General features: G+C 43.6%; 1 protein-coding gene across 5 annotated transcripts in view; it reads left to right on the forward strand.

Moving 5' to 3' along the window:
• Positions 1-6,692: 6,692 nt before the first annotated feature.
• Positions 6,693-20,424, forward strand: part of MAGI3 (membrane associated guanylate kinase, WW and PDZ domain containing 3) — a 57,438-nt gene continuing 43,706 nt past the window's right edge. For 4 of the 5 annotated variants that reach the window (XM_063178076.1, XM_063178077.1, XM_063178079.1 and 1 more), the window contains exon 1: positions 6,693-7,029. In XM_063178076.1, coding sequence (XP_063034146.1) covers positions 6,708-7,029 — 322 coding nt within the window. In that variant the 5' untranslated portion in view covers positions 6,693-6,707. Of the gene's footprint in view, positions 7,030-17,804; positions 17,883-20,424 lie in introns of those variants that run through there. The other variant, XM_063178078.1, reaches the window with a different exon arrangement.

Consider the following 20,424-nt stretch of genomic DNA (forward strand, 5'->3'; position numbering starts at 1 on the left):
TGATGCATTGAGCTCACATCCCTAGAGGCTCCAGCTCTGTCAGCTGGGCTGCTAGGTGATGGACAAGACGCTCTGCTCCTCTTGTCTTGCTCGGGCTTGTCTCCCACCAATCCAGCCACTGCTGTTTTCCATCAGTCTGCATCTCAGCCAGAGGCTGTGCTCTGGGAAAAGCCCCGCTGCTGTGTTTACCCATGCAAGACAATCCTTGGAACCAGCTTCATGGCACCAGACAGCATTCAACATGAACCTGCAGTTAATTATGCGTTCTTGCTAAAATAGTTGAGTAGCCTACATTCTGATTGCTGTAATTGCATCCTAATGAATTTATGTGTCATCTTGTTACACTCAACTTTGGTGTTCTGTAAATACCAAATTAAGTTGATTGTTCAGTCTTGAGGCACCTGAGGCACAAGTAGTCTACAACAACCTCCCAAATGGAGAAGGCTAGACTTGATTATCTTGGAGGTCTTTTCCAAATTTAATGATTCTATGATTCTGTTCTATAATTATTCCAAGAGCTTAGATGGAGAAGGGCTCAGTGCCAGAGCTTGCCAGGGACAGAGTTGGGCTCTGCTGGGCAAACAGTGGGGTGTGGCTCCAGTGCCAGACCAGTGCTGGGCAGCCCCTGCCACCAGCCCAGCTGTTGGAAAACACTGCTGATGTTCTGCCAGTCCATGGATAGGGTTCCTGAAGAGTCAGAGAAGAAACTACAGAACATAAATTAACCTGGAGAACAGAAAACTGTAATCCTGTTGATTTCAGTGAGAGTTAAAAGCAAACAGTTTTGTTAACTGTTAGATATTATAATTGAACAAGATCAGAAGCCCAGCCTGTGCTCTATGAAGAAAGTTGAAGCTTCTACAAAAGTTACCAAAATGATGCCATGCTTCCATTATGGCTCTTTACAGAACATTACTTATCGTCAATGTTTTTCATGTTTGCTACCAAAATACAAACAACACCTCCCTACAAAACTGTGCATGTTAGTTAACCTCATTAAATCCTAAAGGATTAGTCAGCTGTTCCTCAAAGTTATGTGGCTTGGAAAGTGATTTTCTAATATGCAAACTTCAAAGGAATTTTGAAATCCTGCAGCGTAAGCGAGACAGACAAATGTTAATCCACTGGAGTGCTGCTTAATGGCCTGTTTAATTTTTGTCTTGCTTGGTCTCTGTAAGCAGCTGGACATGAAGGCTGCTTGCAATTCAGCTTCCTCTTGTATCACCCCACTCATTGAACATGGATTCCTGTTCCTCATGGACGACAGTGCATTCAGGTATGGCCACATTCCTGCATCTTCCCCAACCTACAGCTATGCATGGACACAAACCCACTTGGGGAGGGCCTCCCCAGGCCCACTGGTGGGTGATCATGGTTTGAGTTGGAAGGGACCTAAAAGATCATTACAAACCCTCTGCCATGGGTAGGAAACTCTACCACTATCCCAGGTTGCTCCAAGCCATGTACGACCTGGCCTTGGACACTTCCAGGGACGGGGGAGCCACAGCTTTTCTGGGCCACCTTTTACCAGGGCCATCTTTTACCAGTCACACTTTTTATCAGGGCCTCAGCACCCTCCCAGGGAAGAACTACTTCCTAATAGTTAACCTAATTGTTTCCTGTTTTAGTTAGTGTTAGGGAGGACAGGGAGTCTGTGCCTGCCCAGCGTATCATGTGGAATTGGGAACCCACCATCGCACAGTCTTGGTGGGAAATACCCTAACTCAAATAAATAATGCTATTAACTGGGAAGCAATGAAGGAATTAAACACACTGAATTTTGAGAGCACGAAGAACTGAAACCCACAAATTAATTAAAGTTCACAGCCCCCCTGTGCAATTCAGAGGTAATTGCTCAGTTCATGGTTCATGTGGGAGAAGAGGGAAAGGAATGTGGCACAGTTGTAGCAGGTCTGTAATGTAATAGAAGAAGCATAAGTGGCACTTCAGCCCCAAGAAGTGTCTCCTGCCTCCCCTGCACCTCCTGGGGCTCACAGGAGACTGGAGGAGCTGGGCTTGTGTGCTCTGGTGTTGTGAGTGGAATCTGGACAGAGATCCCTGGCTCTGGTCCCATCCTATTGCTTTTCCCCATTAAGCCCTGCAGCATCAGCCACGTTCTGCCAGGACACTCAGATGAATCTTGAGATCCCTACCCATAAGTGTTGGAGGATGTTGCTGTAATGGAGACAGCCAGCAGTAAAGTCAGCAATCCAGGCTGAATAATGTATTCACTGCTGTGTTAACAGCTGGGAAACCTGTTAGTAATAAAAATACATGAGCAGAAGTAAGAGCACATGAATGTTTAAAGGGACAAGGCCATTCTTGAGGATGACACTTAGGCAGGCCCAGTGTGAGTCTGGGTGTCAGACATATCAAAAGGCTGATGTATGGAAGCATTTCAGCATGTCTAACATGCAGGGAGCACAGCTTTGCCTAAGGGATCTTATTTCATTCACCTAAAAATGAAAAGCATCACACCATACTCTGAAGATCAGTGAAAGATCCTGACATTGGACTCAAGGATCTCAAAAGTCTTTTCCAACGTAAATGATTCTCTCCTCTTCCAAGTAAAGCAGCAAGATGAGAGGAAATGGCTTCAAGTTGCACCAGGGGAGATTTACACGAGATACTAGGGAAAATTTCTTCATCAAAAGGGTTGTCCATCATTGGAACAGGTTGCTCAGGGCAGTGGTGGAGTAACCATCCTTGGAGAGATTGAAAAGATATGTAGATGTGGCGCTTGAGGACAAGGATTAGTGGTGGCCTTGGCAGTCCTGGGTTAATGGTTGGATTCGATGGTCATAAAAGTTTTTTCTGACCTAAATGATTTCATGATTTTATTATTCCTGACCCTTATGTCAATAACAAATAGCATCCAAAACCCACAAGCAGGAGACATCTAACAACAGGACATGCTCTTTTTCTCTTTTTTTTTGTAAAACTGGTTTTGAGGGCTGACATTGAAAGATGAAATACTGTGTACTCCCTCCCCTCATCCTTCAGTGAGATTGAGCCCAGCAGTGGGAGTTGAGAAGTGATATCAGTAAAACAGATGCATCAGCAAAGAAAGAAAAGTCCCTGCTTTGTGAGAGGGAAATTAACTTTAACATCTTCGTTATAAGTCAGAGGAAAGGTTGGTGCTGGAATGGTGAGCTTTGAAGATTATCATATTGTCATTATTCATCAATGACTACAAAAGAAGCTGCCTCTAAATGATAACAGTGGAGTATAATGGGAAACCTGTGAGGCTTCTATTAGATCCCATTTACTTCCAAACAGTACTTTGCAAATAACTTATTAACAAAACCCAGCAATATTAATCTGGTTTTGGCTACAATGACATGTGTTGCTGTACAAACACTGTCGGGAGAAAAAAGAACCTAGAAAAACTCTCCCTGTATTTAGAGCAATAATTTAATAACTAAATTATAATAGGACAGGAGCTCCAGAATTATGGATGTCATAATGCAGTGGGAGGATTTTTGTCTGGCTGATGCAGGACAAAAAAGTAACAAAGAAATAACATAGAGAAAGGTGTCTCACCAGTGTTCTCAGAGGAATGGTGACATTGTACATAAGCTCTGGTTCTGAGACTGCCTCTGCAATGTGCTGAAAGCCATGCTGAAAGGGAGGAACCTGATCCAGAACTGGACACAGTGCAATGGGAAGACAATTTATTTCTCAGTGGATGCTCAGCCATGGCACCTCTCAGCAAGAGTGTTGTGGAAGTCACAGAAAATAAGGAGACTTTTACATCTCAAGCATGGGGAGCTCTGGGTGAGTTGCCATGTACAGCCCCAACCCAAGGGATCGGGACCCCAGGTGTATATTTTTTTTCAAAGTTCTGTCTTTATTGTAGCCAGAGCTGGGTGACCTCTGCCTTGAGGTGAACTTTTTTTCTGTCAGAGTGCATTATTCTACTTCCTGTACTAAAATGTAAATTAACTTAAAGCCTTTGTAAGCAGCTTATTCAATATGAGCTGTAATTTCAGCTGGGGCTGTAAAAAATTCTCTCTGTAAAACTTTTATCAAAGTTATTTTGTGTTATTATTGCTTTCTGTGACGCGTCTGGATTTTCTAAACAGCAAATAATTCCACACTTATCTTGGTTCCTTTGATAATATTTTTATGACAGATCTACTGAGACTTTAGCTACATTATTAACATGCAAAAAGAAGAATGGGGACATTCTTTTCTAAATAACTCGGTGTAAATCCTTGCATGCTGCTGCTTAAATACTAATCATTGAAAGACAAGAAATGTATTAATCATATAGATTTATTCAAGTAACGTAACCAGATCTGCATGAGCTGTTGCTCAGAATAATGAAGGCAATCATCCTTATGCTGGGCAAGGCTGATCTGCTCAAATGAGGCTTTCTGGAAGGTACAAGCAGTTGGAAGACTAAAAAAGTGATGAATTCGGTGATGTCAATAGCAGTCAAAGAAAGGTTGGCTGTGTCAGTCTGAAATCACACCTCAAACACTAGGGAATGATCCCAGGAGAGGACTGATGCACACACAGGTAACCTTAGTGCTCCCTGCAACTGTAGGGGTGGGGAAGGAGACTTGTTTTTCACTTCCTAACACTCCACTGCTCTTCCTTCATCCTCTTTTCTAGAAGAGAATTGTTAGTGTGTTGTTGCAGCTCAGACTCCCTGTCCTCTGTCAGTAGGGCTAGTGGAACTGGAGAGGGCAGGATAACGCCCTAAATCCTCTGTCACTGGTTCCAGTCCACTTAGATATTTCAAGGTGTCTGTGAAAGACAGGCTCAGACCTCATGTGCAGGACTCAGGCTGGGAGGTGATGACTGACAGGAGTGGGCATCAACTCTCAAGAAAATTGAGTTTTCTTTGGCATTCTCCAGAGAAGTTTGTGCACAGACACAGAGGGCTGGGAGTGCTGCTCTGTGAGCTTTGACTGGTCCTCCTTGTGTCCACAGGCTGCTCAAGCAGCTGATATTCAGTGAAGAGAGAGAAAGTGACTGCTGAGAAGGAGCTGGAACCAGAGAGGTGCTGGGGATTACTTTTATAAGACAGAATGGGACAGGCTTTTGGACCATGCCAGCTATCCCAAATCCCTGTGAACAGGGTTATAAAACTTGACAAGGCTGCTGCAGATATTTCATATCCTATTAAAGATGTAAAACCACTGACAGAGATGAACTGCTTACAGATGCTAACTCACTGCTGGTGAAGGAGGCTGACAGCAAGGGGAAGGTCAAACAAAGGATTTTAGTGGGTGATGATCAGAAACACACCCAAGTGGAGAAAAATGGCTGAATGGATAGTAAAAATTATAAAACATCACCAAACCAATAGCTTCAGCCATTCCTAATTAATGGATGAATAGCGTACTTTGCCAGTCAGTTCCACATGCAGATGAGAGTTGGCCTGTGACACCCACTAGCCAGGGTTTTATCCCAGCACAGACCATTCCCAGTCATTAAATTCAGAGCTACAAAGTTGATCAAGAGACTGGAGCATCTCTTATGAGGAAAGGCTGAGGGAGCTGGGCCTGTTCATCCTCAAGAAGGGGCGACAAAGAGGGGAGCTCATCCATGTCTGTAAGTGTTTAAAGGAGGGCTGCCAAGAAGATGGACCAGGTTCTGTTTGGTGGTGCCCAACAGTAGGACAAGAGGCAATGGACAGAAACTGATGTACAGGAACTTCCACCTGAATATGAAGAAGAACTTCTTTATATGTGAGTGACATATATAAAGCTAAATATATTTGTGAATCACAGCTAAATAAACAGGCTCATGTGAAGAGAAAACCCACTGGGTTTGTGCTTTCCAGTTGAAAAAGTATCTGCATTTGTTTGTATTTAAATTGTACCCACTGTTCTGAGCTGTGCTTTGGCCTGAGGTGCTCAAGCAACTTTGAACCAACTGGTTCCACCATGGCAGTAGCCATGGGAATGCTGGGAATACACAGGAGTGGTGTCTCTACCTGTGTGGTTGTGCAGGCACTAAGAGCAAACATGAGAGCGGATCATGCACACCCCACCTCAGCTCTCACACCTATCTCGAACCCAGTGCCAAGGGGGTCTCCTGGCTAAGGGATGACCTTGGCTGAAGGTAAACTCTTCCTTAGGTGGGAGCTGACTTGGGGGCTCTTAGCTGAGAAAGGCCCTGGCTGAGGGGGGCTCCTGACTGAGGAGAGATCCTGACAGAGATGCTTGCTGACAGGAAACCCTGCCTGGGATGGGCACTGACTGAGGAGCTCCTGGCTGAGGAGAGATACTACACAACGCAAGCCCTCGCTGAGAGGGGACCCTGCTGCAACGGGCGCTAGCTGGAGAACGCCTGGCTGAGGGGATATCGCGGCCTAGGCGGGGATTGCCTGAGGGGCTCTTTCCGGAGCAGGGGGCCACATCCGGAACGTGCCGCAGCTCCTAGAGGGTCCCGCCGGGGCCGAGTCTGAGCCCCCTACATGCCCCGCCCCGGGCAGGCCGGGCCCGGCCCAGTACCGCACGCTCTGCGACAGGCAGCCCCGCGCCAGGAGCGCGTGCCGGGCGCGGCAGGCCGGGAAGGGCGCGGCCAGTGAGGCCGGCAGGGCGCGGTGGAGACGGGAAGGGCGGAGACTGGAGGGGTGGGGCCGGCGAGGCGGAGCTGGGGCGGCGCGGCGGGGCGCAGTCGGGCGGCAGCCGCGGCCGGGGCGGGAGCGGCGGCAGCGCGGGGTGGGTTGCGTCGCCCCGTGTTGCGGCATGTCCAAGACCCTGCGGAAGAAGCGGCACTGGCTGAGCAAGGTGCAGGAGTGCGTGGTGTCCTGGGGCGGCCCAGCGGGCCCCGACCCCGATCTGCTGCGCGGCGGCGCCGAGCGCGGCGAGTTCCCGTACCTGGCGGGCCGGCTGCCCGCGGGCGGCGAGGGCGCGCCGGGCCCCGCGCTGCTCTCGGGCAAGGCGCCGGCGCCGGGGGACGTGCTGCTGGAGGTGAACGGTACTCCGGTGAGCGGCCTCACGCACCGCGACACGCTGGCCGTGGTGCGGCACTTCAGGGAGCCCGTGCGCCTCAAGACCGTGCGCCCAGGTGAGCGCCCTCCGCCGCCGAGCTGGACCGAGGCCCTCCCGCCGCCGCCCAGCCGGCCGCGCGTAGGCCTGGCCGCGCCGGCGCCCTGCGGGGTGGCGGGAGGGCCGCGGCGGGAAGCGGCGCCCGGAGGCAACCGGGCGGAACCCGGGGCGCGGGTGCCCCGCTGGGAAAGTTTCCGCGGGTTCGGGAAGGCGGCACTGCCGAGGGGGGTGATGTAAGGCGAGAAGCGGTCCCGGAGTCCCGGGGCGGCCCCAGGACGGTGCCCGCTCCCCCGTCCCGTCCCGGTGGCTTCTCCCGAGGGTCTGCTCCCCGCCCGGAATGCCCGGCTTGGCGGCGCCGCCGCGCTGCGGTGTTTGTGCGGGGGTGACCCTCTCGGGCCTCCGGGTGACTCAATGGCCCCCGGAGGGTCCGGTGCCTGCGTCCTCCTCTCGGAGGTGCAGGAAGTGCTTTCCGTGGTGTTTATATAATCCGCTGCTTGCAGAGGTCGAGGGTGGCTGGGGAATGGCCGGGATGGAGCACCGGACTGCCATCGCTTCATCCTGTTGGTTTCCCATTTGGCAGAGATAAAAACCCTGAGAACAAATTCCGGCTGTTATTTTTTCCACAGATTTGTATTATGTTTGAGTGCACTTCAATTAACTAATGCTTGTGGTAAAATCATATTTATCAACGTGCCTGTTAAATGTCAAATTAATGCTGAATGGTGGCACCTGCAGCTGCATGAGTTAATTCATGGGCTCCAGAGGTACCTACTGCTTTCTTGGTCAGGCAACCTAGATGTGAGCCTGCTGCCTTATATGAAGGTGTCTTGGGAAAAAATATTTTTCTTTGAATCCCAGTGGATATCAGTATTTCTATTATAGACCCCCTATGATTGGGGTCTGTAATATTTCTCATAGAGCTTCTTTGCTGAACACTTGTCTTGTTCTTCTTTGGTAATTGCTGGGTGCTATTTGACTTAATGTAGTACATATTTTAAGTCAGGTTTTCCCTGTTTGACCACTAATGGAAAGTTGTCTTCTATGTAGAGACTGTGCTCTTGGTCCTGATTCATATGACTTGCTAAATTAAAACAACAATCAAAAAAATGGAACAGACATACATCTTAAAAACACCTACAGAAGCCTGGTAGGTTTTGAAAAAGGTCTTAATTTACAAAGTTGGAAATCCTTTCTGAAGGGAGAAAATGGAAAAGAACAAACAGCTGCAAGTTAAATGTGAACTAAGAGGATTTTAAAAAGAGGGACAAATTGTTCAAGATAGAAAATAATCTCTTCTTAAAAAAGAAAGCTTGTGGAAGATGAAACTATAGATCAAAGGGATTTCTTTTATTTCCTATGGAGGGAAATAGGAATTTTCTTGTGTTGGGAATTTCTATAGCAGCCATGTCAAACTGTCACAACTGCCAGAAAAAGATTTAGAAGAAATTGCTGAAATTAACAGTAGAAAATGGTGAGAGCCAGATGATGTTCATGAGGACTTCCAGGTATCAGGTATTAATAGTATATAAATAGTAGTGTGTTACCTGTTCCTTAAATTCTGGGTGGTGCGGAAGGAATAGGAGTGGGGAATATAGAGTACTTATGAGAAAAGGATCCAGATCAACAGAGGCTGGTTGGTGATTCCAGCAAGTTGATTAAAATTTGAGTTTTAGAAGAGAGGGAGAATACTGGGGATGTGAACCAATACCACTTAATGAGGAGAGTGGGCTGCTTTCACTGGCTGATTTAATCAAATCTGAGTATTTTGGTGAGGTGGATTTTCAAGTAGGCTTTCAGTAAGGTATCACTTACTTGGATGAAGATCTTGCTGAGTGAGCATGGTGTGGCAGTGTAGCTGCCAAAATACAAGAGCAGAATTCTCCTGTGGCTTAGTAACTGGTTAAAACAGAGGAATGGTTTTTTCAACAGAAGAAAACTGCTGCTGGAGTCTTGTAAGGACCTGTGCTGTTTAGCATAGTCATCTAGAGCTTGTAAACCCAATGCTGGTGAGTTGCACAAAGAGAAGTAGCATTTTTGTGCTGATTTTATGTAACTTTTGGAACAGATAAAACTGAATCTTCGGATCCAGCAATTTTTCCTATACTGGAACATATGTACCACATCAGATGATATTTGTAGTCTTTTCTCTGTTAGATTTAGTGTCCTTGAATACGGTATTTTAAAACATACTGGTTTTTGGTTGTTTTTTGCAAGGCTGCCACAGCTGTTCAGTGGCGGTTTTCCAGTCAGGGTATATGTAATTAGGAAAGTTGTTGACAAGGCATTCTCTACGAAGACCAATGACTTTGAATTTGGCTTCCCTTTTGATCCAGAGCCATCCAGACCTGCCAAGTTTTGGAAGGCATCTGGGAAGGCGCGTAGGACCATGTGGGTGGTTGAGGTGAAGGGAGTGAGGGCCAGGAACTGGTGGTCCCTGGTAGGCACATAATATCTGAATTCTCAAGGACATGTAACTGCGTTACTGCATTTTGAGGTACCTTTGTGTGCCCCATGGCTCTTCAGGCTTGGTTGCTATTGGGACAGAAGTCTGAGGGGATCCAGTGTCAGGGGTTGACAGTGAGGGATTTGTCTCCTTGAATCTGAATTGTAAGGTGTTTTTAAGGTCTTGATGCTCACAGTCTGCCTGTGCAATTTAAAGCGTGAGTTTGGTACTCCATCTTCCTGGTGAAGTCTGTGCAGGTGACCTGGTGACCTTGGGCGGCAGGATCTGGACTGCTTTAGTTCAAGTCATGATATAGTCACTCCCTCATTAAAGGCAGTAACAGCTTTAGTTGACGGCAGTAAAATCTGTGATACTTCTTGCAAACTCATAGAAAATTTTAAATGGAAATTTCAAAATGCTGTTTAGCCTTGTTTGATAAGACACTTGAAGGATATGATGTTAATTTGAATGCCATCTGTTAACTGCACATCACAAATGATGGACCATTTTGTTGGTTAAGAAATTTGTCCTTCTTGTTTTTGTTCTGTCTTTATTACAGAATTACACAATCAACTAGGTTGGAAAAGACCATTGAGATCATCAGGTCCAACCTATGACCTAACAGCATCTTGTCAACCAATGCCATGGCACTAAGTGCCACTTCAGTCTTTTCTTAAGCACCACCTTCACCACCTCCTTGGGCAGCCAGTCCAATGCCCAATCACCTGTTCTGTGAAGAAGTTCTTCTTAATGTCCAACTTGATTGCTGAGGAGGGAGAACAAGGCCAGTGTGCCAGGGCTGAGTATCATGTCCCATGTGAGGATGGTCTCAGGTGTGTGCAGACTAGCCAGAAAACCCACAGGTCCATTATGGATAGGGATTGACACAGCATAGTCTGTGGAAGGCCAGTGTTGAGTACTCTGCCAGTGGCGCTTGGGACTGATGCTGGGATCTAAGCTGTCTAAATAAAACTTAAATTCTAGAGGAACTTTGAGATGATCACCATACCTCTGTTTATGTGTAGTTTATCATTATCATCTTGATTAGATGAGCAAAGCAGCCATACAGAGAGCTAGGGCAGCTTGTGCAGTGGGGTATCAGTATGGATGTGCACGCAAGCTGCCAGGGGCCAGCCTCATCCTAATGAGTCTATTTGTATTTTAGCCGTGCTTGGGTAGTGCTGGTTTTCAGCTAATTGCCTGCTTACGTGCATTCAAACAATGGCTGATGTGTGCTTAAGGACCTTCCCTGTCTGGCATTACTTGGATTAGGGTATTAGCCTTGTAACTGGCCAGTGCTGCTGCAGGGTCTTGTATTTCCATTAGTGAAATAGAATGTTGTAGTCATATCCATGGTATTTGAGTGCTAAGTTCATCCTCTATAGGTACCTACTTTCTTTCCAGTACCTGAAAGGAACCTACAAGAAAGATGGATATTTTTGGAAGCACAAGTTCTGATAAGACAAAAGGGAATGCATTCAAATTGGAAGAGAGTAGGTTTGGATTAGATATCAGGAAAAAGTTCTTTATTGTGAAGCTGATGAGGCATTGAAAGTTGTCCAGGCTGTCCCATCCCTGGAAGTGTTCAAGGTCAGGTTGGACAGAGATTGGAGAAATGTGGTTGCGGCGTAAAACTTTGATGGCCTTAAAGGTCCCTTCCAACCCAAACCAGTCTGTGATTCTGTGATTGCATAAAATTTATGGTTGCATGAATATTCAAGGGCCCTGAGCAACCTGATCTAGGTGTGGTATCACTGCCTGTGGTGGGAGGATTGAAGCTGGATGGTCTTTAAGGTCCCTTAAAACCTAAAACCATTTTAGGATTGTGATTCTGTGGTGATTCAGAATTAGGCAGAAGGATGTTTGTATGTGCAGATGGGATTGCTAAAATACTCATCAGGACAACCCTGGGTGCCTACTTTCTTCACAGCAGCATGGTAACTAAAATACACCAAAACTAGACTGGAGACTTAAAGTAAGAAAAACTACTGGTATCTACAAGTTCTTCTTTCTGCAGGCTGAGTTGCCAGATACTATATAGGAAGGAATGTGTTCTCCTTCCAGATTAAGGAGCTTTGATGAATACAGCTACTCTGTGTCAATTACTATCCTTTCATGGCCACTATGAGGAGGATGTGGGAGGAAATGGGCAGTCTTAGGGCTCTTCCGCTTGAGAAATGTTTCCAGAGCACATAGTTTGGTTCCTTGGTTTTGGAGCGAATGCACCTTGGCTCCATTGTGTCAAAACTGATCTTTAATCAAAAATGCAGCAAGATGTAAAAGGATGAAAAGTCTTCTTCGGGTTAACTTTTTTTTCAGTGCTCCTGAAGCTGTTAAACCATGATTTCCTATAGTTTTGTTTCCTATAGTTTTCTCTTCAGTTGTGGTTGGAGCTCTTCCTCCAGCTGGTGCATTTATTTTGTGTCTCCAGTCAGGATTGCCTAGCCTCTGGTGAGTGTCAGTTTGTGCTTTGATTTTTTTTTTTTTCCCAATGGAACACGTGGAGGACATCCCAGCTCATACTGTCAGAACTGATGTGATCTTTTTCCAGTCCTTCATGCAGTTTTCCATAGGTTCAGTACACCCCAGTCCAAAGCAGATGTGTTGCTACTCTATGTGCACTCAACCATTGTCTGCAGTTTTGTGATGTGACACCTCTAAGTCTTCAGATCTATTGCTTTTTTTGAATTACAGAACATTAGTGCAGAGGATGAGAGGATTGACAGGTGGATGTACTCATACCAAACTGATTTTTTTAAGTCTGTGGCCTTACCTTCCCAAAGAGCTTTCCTGATCAAAATGTAATGGAAGCTTACAGGAAGACTACTTATCGCTGGATCTGTTTTTTCACATGACTGTGATGAATCCCTAATGCCTCTGTTACCAGCAGGAGTTAATGGGAATGTTATGACTTGGTTTGTGCATGGTGGGGGCGTTTTTTCTCTGTTGCAGAATGAATGAAAATGGTGACAAATCCAGTGACTCGGAGCAGGATTCAGCACTTGAGACACAATATTTGAAGCCAGGTATCTGAGGTTCATTTACATTTCCTCTTGTGCTTGAGGTAGGCACAAAGCCTCCATGTGGGGGTAAACATTTGCTTGTGTAGCAATTAAGGCAGAGAGGAAGGCGAGCCACACTCCCTGGCAATTTTCACAAAATTGGATGAATTCTAAAGGTGCTATGTTGAAACAGAGACCAGAGTACATACACTAGGATAATTTTGTCTCTCAGAGGACAGGCATTACCCTGATTCTGTGTTTCTGTGGAAGCTGGCAGTGGTGGAGCTCTATGATGGAAGAGAGGAATGTGTTACTCAGGAAGCCCAAGGAGCTGTGCATCCAGCTTAGGTCCCATAGCCCTTGGTGAGTGTTGGGTAGAGGCTACAGAGTGCTGCTGTGGGAAACTGCCCTCCCTGCTTGAGAGTTAGTGGGAAATTGACCTGTTCTGGACTGCAGAGGAAAGCTTGAGTCATTTAGTCATGCTACAAAAAGCCCAGAGCGTACAGGTTCGCTGTAATGAATGGAGATATCCCAGTTTCATCAGATGATGCTGTCTTGAAAAAGAAAACGGAAGGGGAAATGCTTTCTGCTGGAGGATGTTGTCTCTCTAAAACTGTCCTATATCAGTTTGGGAGTTGCCTTACACAAAAAGCTTGCACCTTAAATGTATGAATGCAGAGGACTATTAAGCACTATTACCACTGGGTATTAGGATGTTCACGTACTCTATAATCATGCTTCTAATATTCCTCTTTATATAAATGTACTCTTGACCAAGACCTTAGTGCCTTTCCCTTTCACATACTTCCTTGTTTAAAGTTTACTCCACTGAGTCCTGTGGTAATGATCGCACCAGCGATGCCCTCTAATGATTCTGCTCTTTCTTGGTGTGGTGATTTCAGATGATAAGGAGGCCTCATGTGGCTTTTGCAACTAATTTGTACTTTGTTGTTCCTATCAGGAGAATGGTTTTCTTCTCTATTTCCATCCTTGATGTCTCTCAGGAGAGACCCTGTAGGATAGTGCATTTATCTGGAACTGGTGGTGGGGCAGGTGGTGCTGTCTGTGTTCTCTAAACCCACCTCTTTGGATCCCCTGTTTTAGGGGAATCAGATTTTCACCAGGACTGTACAATCGAGTACTTGTATTCCAGATATTCCTGGAAAGAACTTTTCTTGTGCGGGTAGACAGTTTCAATTGAAATTCTTTCATATATGTTTATGTTGGGTTTTTACTGAGCCCCTACCAACCTTAGATGTCCATACCAGCAGAGATCTTGCTTCAAATCACTAAAGAGTAATTTTGCTCCTATTCTGCAATGGCAGGAGAATTTCTTTTATCTGTGAATGAAGTCAAGAATGAACTAAAGATGAACCTTTATTAGAAGTCATGATTTCAACAGCAGATTTAATCTCAATGACTTTTGTCTAGGTATGACTCTTCAGTTCTTGTCTGGATTTAATGAAATGCTAGTCAGTTGTAGAAAATGGCCATTTTTATCTCAGAAGATACAATATCCTTAATTTTTTAAAGGAAGTTTCATTTTGCTTTGATAATGCAAAGACACTTTGAAACAAAACAGTCTTTTTGGAAACTTCCTAAAGTAAGCAAGTGATGCTCATATAACTTGTTATGCATTGTGCTCTTTTATTATTGAAGCATCTGCTTCAAGTTATTTTTCAGCTGCAAAACATAAAAGAATCTTAAAATGTGACAAGGATTGTACATTCAAATTTACAGGTGAAAAAATTATTCTAGTTTTCATTGTTGCTCTGCTTGAAGATCTTTAAATTCATTCTTCTGGTTCTTGTTTTTAATTCACAATGCATCCTTTTAAGAAATATCTTGTTGTGTTCATGGGCTGTTAGTTAAATTGCTTCTTGTTTCCTGAATGGGAACAATTTTCTTCTTCGAAGCAACCGTATTCTTGAGAATACTAGATTTGAATTCAGAAAAATAGGAGCTCTTTGTATTTGCGAGTAAATTACTTATGTAGTTCTGCTGAACAGAAGGTGAGAGGAAAAATGCAATAGGAAGATTCCAGACTTGTGTTGATCTGCTACGTCATCACAAAAATCAGAATTACTAGTAATTTGTCATCTCTGTTGTTAATTGGTGTTTGAATTTGTGTTAAATTGGTCTTTTTTTGGGCCCTCTGTGGGTCATGATGGAAATGGGATCTTCTCCCAAGTGCTATTTCAGCAGAAGCTGGATAACGTGGCTTCCAATCTGATCAGCATTGAAAGCAGGAGCAAGTACCTTAGGTGGTAAGGGTGGTATCTTAGGAAGGGTGTTTGTCAAGGAGACACTAAAGGCGTTAATGGTGACAAGGGGGTTGTAAAACCTTTGTAAAGCTGTCCCCAGTTGTTTAAGGTGCAGATGCAAGTAGTTACACACAGCAGTGTTCTGCCATTAGCCCAGGTGCAGCTTTCAATATGAAACACAAGCCTTTTGTTCAGACTTATATCACTGCGCTTATGCAACCTGTTAAAGTAATGATTTTGTGTAGAAATGTGATTCTGTTTGCAAAGCACAGCCAGGTTGTTAGTTGTAACTCTGACAGGAAGCTTTTAAAGTGTGTTCTCATGGCTACATTTAAAAAAGCTTGCTTAAAGCTACTTTTCAATATGTATGAGTCTCAAGCCTGTAATTTTTTATGAATTGGTAATTGTTCTCAGTTGAATGCAACTTCTTCAAATTGGAAATCTCTAGTGTGTTTACTATCCATCCTGTATCGCTCTTCACTTGCTGAATAGTGTAGTTCATATAACTTGATCCATTGTAAATTATTTTCCTGAGATACAGTTAAAAAGTGAAATAATTTAAGTTCTGAATTGTCATGTCCCTTCAGTTACTTGTAAAAGCAAAAAGTAAAGCTTGAATTGTAGTTCTGTCAGATCATGGTGCACTTGAATGGTGGTTCTTACTGCATTCTACTTCAGTGCTGTTTCATTATTACCTTTGGTAATAAATACAATCAGCCTGGCAGCTGGTGGCTGATGAATATGGACTGAGGGTGCTATATGAATATCAGCAGTATTCTGGGTTTTGGAATCTGGAAATGCATTTTCCATCAAAATGGTAATGAAGTATTCTTTAGAAAAGGTGGTAGAGGCAATTAACAGTGTTACTGTGGTCGTGTGATTGTCTGCTAGTATTTCTCTTCTTTCATCGAGTGTATTTGGAGCTAGTGAAGATGAAATCCAGACTAGTTTGCCCTGATGAGAGCCTAACAAAATCTGACTACAACCACAGTTGTAGTAGTACAAAACTGGGTTGGTTTGGTAAGGCTGGGACTATTCAGGACTGTCTCTGGCACTGGTGGGAGAAGCTGGAACCATCACTGCCCTCTCAGCAGTCCTCCAGCCAAGGTAGGAGCAGGGCACAGTGGCATAAACACCAGTGTTGTGTTTAGGTAGAAGAAACATATTAAAAATATCTCTTTCATGTTGCTGAAAGAAGAGATGAAAGAAAAAATTCTCTCTGAGGCGTCTTCCTAATTACTGTTGGATACAGTGATGTAGTTTATTAAATTAAGTTGTTCGTGGAAGTACTGTTAGGCTAGAAAGTGGTTTTTTCCCTGGAGCAGTAACTTTCAACTTCTTTATCTGAATTTTCCAGTGTCACCAGGTTTTGTGTGGCAAACTTAAGTCTGCTTGAAATCTGTCTGCTCCTCCTAAATAATTCAGTTAACACCGTGAGAATCACTTGGGGCATCCTGGTCTTCAGTGGCTTCAAGCTGGAACCCACTGCTGCAGGGTGTCTGACAGTGCTGCGGCTTCTGGCAAATGACCAAAAATATTCCCAGAAAGAAATTTAAAATATGGGGTTTAAGGTATTTGAGTAGGTGTTAGATTATTTGTAAATATGTCTGTCTTAGCTCATGAAATCAGGCAACTGGGTGAATCCAAATAATTAAATGAGTTTTAATTCTTGGTATTCTGAGAAAAAACTACCTGATTTGGCTTTATCTATAAAGAACATAGTCTTGTAAGTCATTGAGAATGAAATTCCTGTGGTGGTTAAGACTGTTAGTAAAAGTTATAACGAATTAGACAAAGTAGCAGATAGGCAACTTCGTGCTTTTCTTTGTGTGGCGTTTTTCACAGAGTTAGCTTGAAGATAAGAAAAGGAAGTATGTATTAGAGCATGGTCTAGTGGAAGGTGTCCCTGCCCATGGCAGGGGGTGGAGCTAGATGAGCTTTAAGGTCCCTTCTGACCCAAACACTTCCAGGATTCTCTTATGTGATCTTTAGATGACTGGGTGGTTTGCTGTCCAGTTTATTAATCTCTGTAAAAGTATTGTGCTCCTTCAGTAGTTGCTATAGTTTAGTCAAACTTTAGGAAAAAGCATGCATGGTGTTTTGGGTGTGCGCTGTGGGTTCTGGATGTACAACATGTATCAGAGGAGGGATATTCAGCTTAAAACTTAGTGAGTCTGGGCAGGAAAACCACTCTCTTAAATCACTCTCTTAAAAACTAATTGAAACACAAAGCAGAAGTGCCTGTTTTCATAAAAGATTTCCTTTTCCCTACAGGAGTCTTTGGAAGATCACAGCAAAAGTGTAACTGAAGCAGAAGTGAGGGCCATGTGCTGTGTCTGGCACGTTTCTGGTGTTTGTGCAGCTGGTTTTGCCCACTAGCTTTGTCCTGCAGCTGAGTATAGAGGTGCATGTATGTAACTTACTTCTTTTGCTGACATTATTAATAAACAAAGCATAAACCCATTGATAAATAATTTGAATTTTGTGTAAGTTGATATGCTAAGTACTTCCCTCCTCTAAGTTATTTCTATGAAAAACCTATGAAATGTTTCTGTGATTTTAATTCTATGCATTTAAAAATTATTTTGACACAATTTTTTTCCCAAATAGACAACAATAACACCCAAACCACTTAAGCCATTTCCCTCCTTGAGATTTCATTGCTTGGAGATGCAACTTTGCTTTGGTTGTACACCAGGTTTGCCATGACCTTGTTGCAGCAAAAAGCAGCAAAGTGTGCTGGTACTATTCATTAAATGCAAGAGGATTAACATCCAGTTTATTTCCTCTAAAACCACAGAACTATCAGGAAATAACTAAGCCTTAAAGTTTTATGTTTGTAGAAATGATTTCCTCCTAATGCGTGTACTTGGCAGGGGGGCAGTGGAGGAATTTCAGAATCCTGTTATGTAAAAGAGAGTCAGCGCCCTGGGAATTATGTTTAATGGCTTGTTTCATCCTTTATTGCTCTAAAGAATTCCTCAAAAATCAGCTGACCAAAAGTACCAGGGAAGTATTTTTACCTCTGTTGCTGCAACTATTATCTCTCAGTAATTTCACTAATCTTCTTTTCAGTGAGATTAGATTGGAAATGCTTTGGTGCAGGGAGGACTTGTTTGTGAAAATTGCTTGGTGCTGTGGGTGCCATCGAGGGAAAATACCAGTAAGTAAACAAATGTGGTGTTCCAGCGCTAAGGAATGTATTGAAAGATGTACTGCCTTGGCTTTCCTTCTAGTTGTCAGTGCTTCCTTGGAAGTTGATGTTTGGAATGTGAACTTCAATGAATTGTATTTGTCATACTAAAAAAATACTCATGACATAACCACAGCAATTTTGTTGTCAAACTTTTCTTTCATAGCGAGTGTTGGTCCCTGTTAAAAAAAAAAGACAGTATTTAAAAAAAAAATTGTTCTAACCCAGACTATGCTATGATGATTCTATGACTTAAGATCTGACATATTCAGATGCCACTTATGCATGTACTTTTTGTTTCACATGGCAATAATATGCCATATATACAACTAATGTATTTTTAAAATGTATTCCCTGCTAGATAAGGTATGAACTGTGGATGGGTGTGTGCAGCTGGGGGTTAAACCATGCAGAACAGCTGAGGTAATAGCTTGAGCTGTGTCCTCTTACACATTTTGAAAAAGGCAAGTAGTTATGTCCTTGACACACCTGGGTACTATTATTAAACTCTATTCAGTGGTTTATTTACAGGCAGCAACAAAACAGTTTTACTCAATCCAGGGCCTGAAGTATTGGTCATGTTATGGAATTACAGACTACACAACTTGCAGGCTTTCCTCTCTGCCCTAGTTACTCACTCTAAAAAAAACTAATCCTTTGGATTTTATTTCCCTCTCTGTACAGCAGCAGCGAGTAATTACTTTTCTGTAGTGAAGGTAGAGATGCTGGAAAACTTTAATTAATGCTCAGTAGGAGAAGCTGCTAGCACCTAAAGGAATTCATTAGAGCAGGCCTCTTAATGTTCATCAGAACAGCAAATAAATGCAGTGAAGTGAGTGTTATTTACACTGTACTGTGTGGTATATTTTTCTGTTCTGCAAAATGTTTCAGAATATGTGGATCCTCCACAGCCAAGGATGTCTTTTAGCCTCTTTAAAGTGTCCGGATTCAAAATGAAGTTTAGGTTTATAGCATAAATCTCTTAAATCTCCTGTCACTTTATCAATATGGAATTGAGGAACTTAGGAGAAAAGTTACATATGTTGGCTCAGCCATAAGGTACCACACTGGGAACGCTTCACTATGACTGAGTTTGGGTGGCTGAATGGCCTTATTAATTTGAATTTTTCATGTTATCTTTCTGCCATAGTAAATAGCTCACAGGAGGTGCTTGAGAACATGGTGACAACTTGTTTTGTGCCCCAGGGCCCCTGCGTAGTGCCAACAGGAGTGAAGAAATAACATCACCTGTAAGCTGACATGCAGGTTTGGGTGTCTTGAGTTGGAAATAACCTTGAACTTTCCTCCCAGAGCAGCCCAGACAGCAGGTGAGATGCCCTGTGGCCACGGCTCTGGTTGGCTTTTGGTGTCTCCCTGTTGGTGGGTGCTGGTCAGATCTGGTGGGTTCAGAGTCTGCCCTGAGTTCATTTAAACTCAAGTTGTGGTTTGAACCTGAAGCTACAACTTTTTCTAAATCAGAGGTATTTTTATTGTTGAAACAATGTTCTTAGCACATTTTTTTAAACTTATTTGCACAGCTCTTCATTTCCAGCTGTTAGCTGTCTGACACTGGAGCTAGTACTTGCCTCATAAAGAAGCATTGGAAGCATTTGTGTTACTCCAGCAATTCCTTATCTGAAATACTGAGAATTGGAACTCTATGGAGACTGGAATACTCTGTTACTGTGCTGTGATTTGCATAGCTTTAATAGATTTTGACACAGTCAGATCTTACCACAAATTCCGTAACAAAATACAGGCAAGACAGGTGTGTCTGGTACGAAGCAGGAGGTTATTTACTTTCTCTGGCCTTTTCAGAGGGAGGGAACCTGAAATAAGGGAGCATGAAAACTATTGTGTAGATGAGCCTCTATTTAAAATGTGGTGTTGGATACTGCTTAAAATGGAGTTATTTTTATCAGACATTGGCAGCCGGTCGGAGGCAGTGGAGGATGGGATCTTCGGGGTATTCATTAACCTTTTCATCAGTCTGTATTTGTACACAAGTGCGGGTAGTGTGTCCACAGGGAAGTTGGAAAGTATTCAGAACTACCAATTGTTCTCTCAGTGAAAAGCCTACTAAAAATAGGGTATTCTTCCATTCAGGCATCAAAACCCGATCTGTAATGTGAAGTGCCCTGCTGTAGGAATAGTAAAAAAGCTTTTACACGAGGAAGTTCTTTCTGTGAGCTGTTTCTTACAGTGGGTGAAATGCAGCAAAAAAAAAAAGACTGGAGTCACTTTATGCTTTATTGAGTTACCTTTGGGTGGCAGGAAATTTGTTTGAAATCCTTATTTATTGCCTTTTGGCAAATAGATTTTTTTTTTCTATTTGAACTATGTTCTTAAGAGGTCTGCTGCTCTTCCTGGTGTGGGGCGGCAAAGATGCTGGATATTAAGGAAACAGCAAAGACAGAAACAGTGTTTTCAAAAAAACATCCAGTTCTTTGACAGAACCTGGTGTTATCTAAAGATTTTGAAATTGGGACACCAGAATTGGGTGCTCACTTCT

This window comes from Melospiza melodia, chromosome 28 (genome assembly GCF_035770615.1).
Source record: "Melospiza melodia melodia isolate bMelMel2 chromosome 28, bMelMel2.pri, whole genome shotgun sequence".
Lineage (NCBI taxonomy): Eukaryota > Metazoa > Chordata > Aves > Passeriformes > Passerellidae > Melospiza > Melospiza melodia.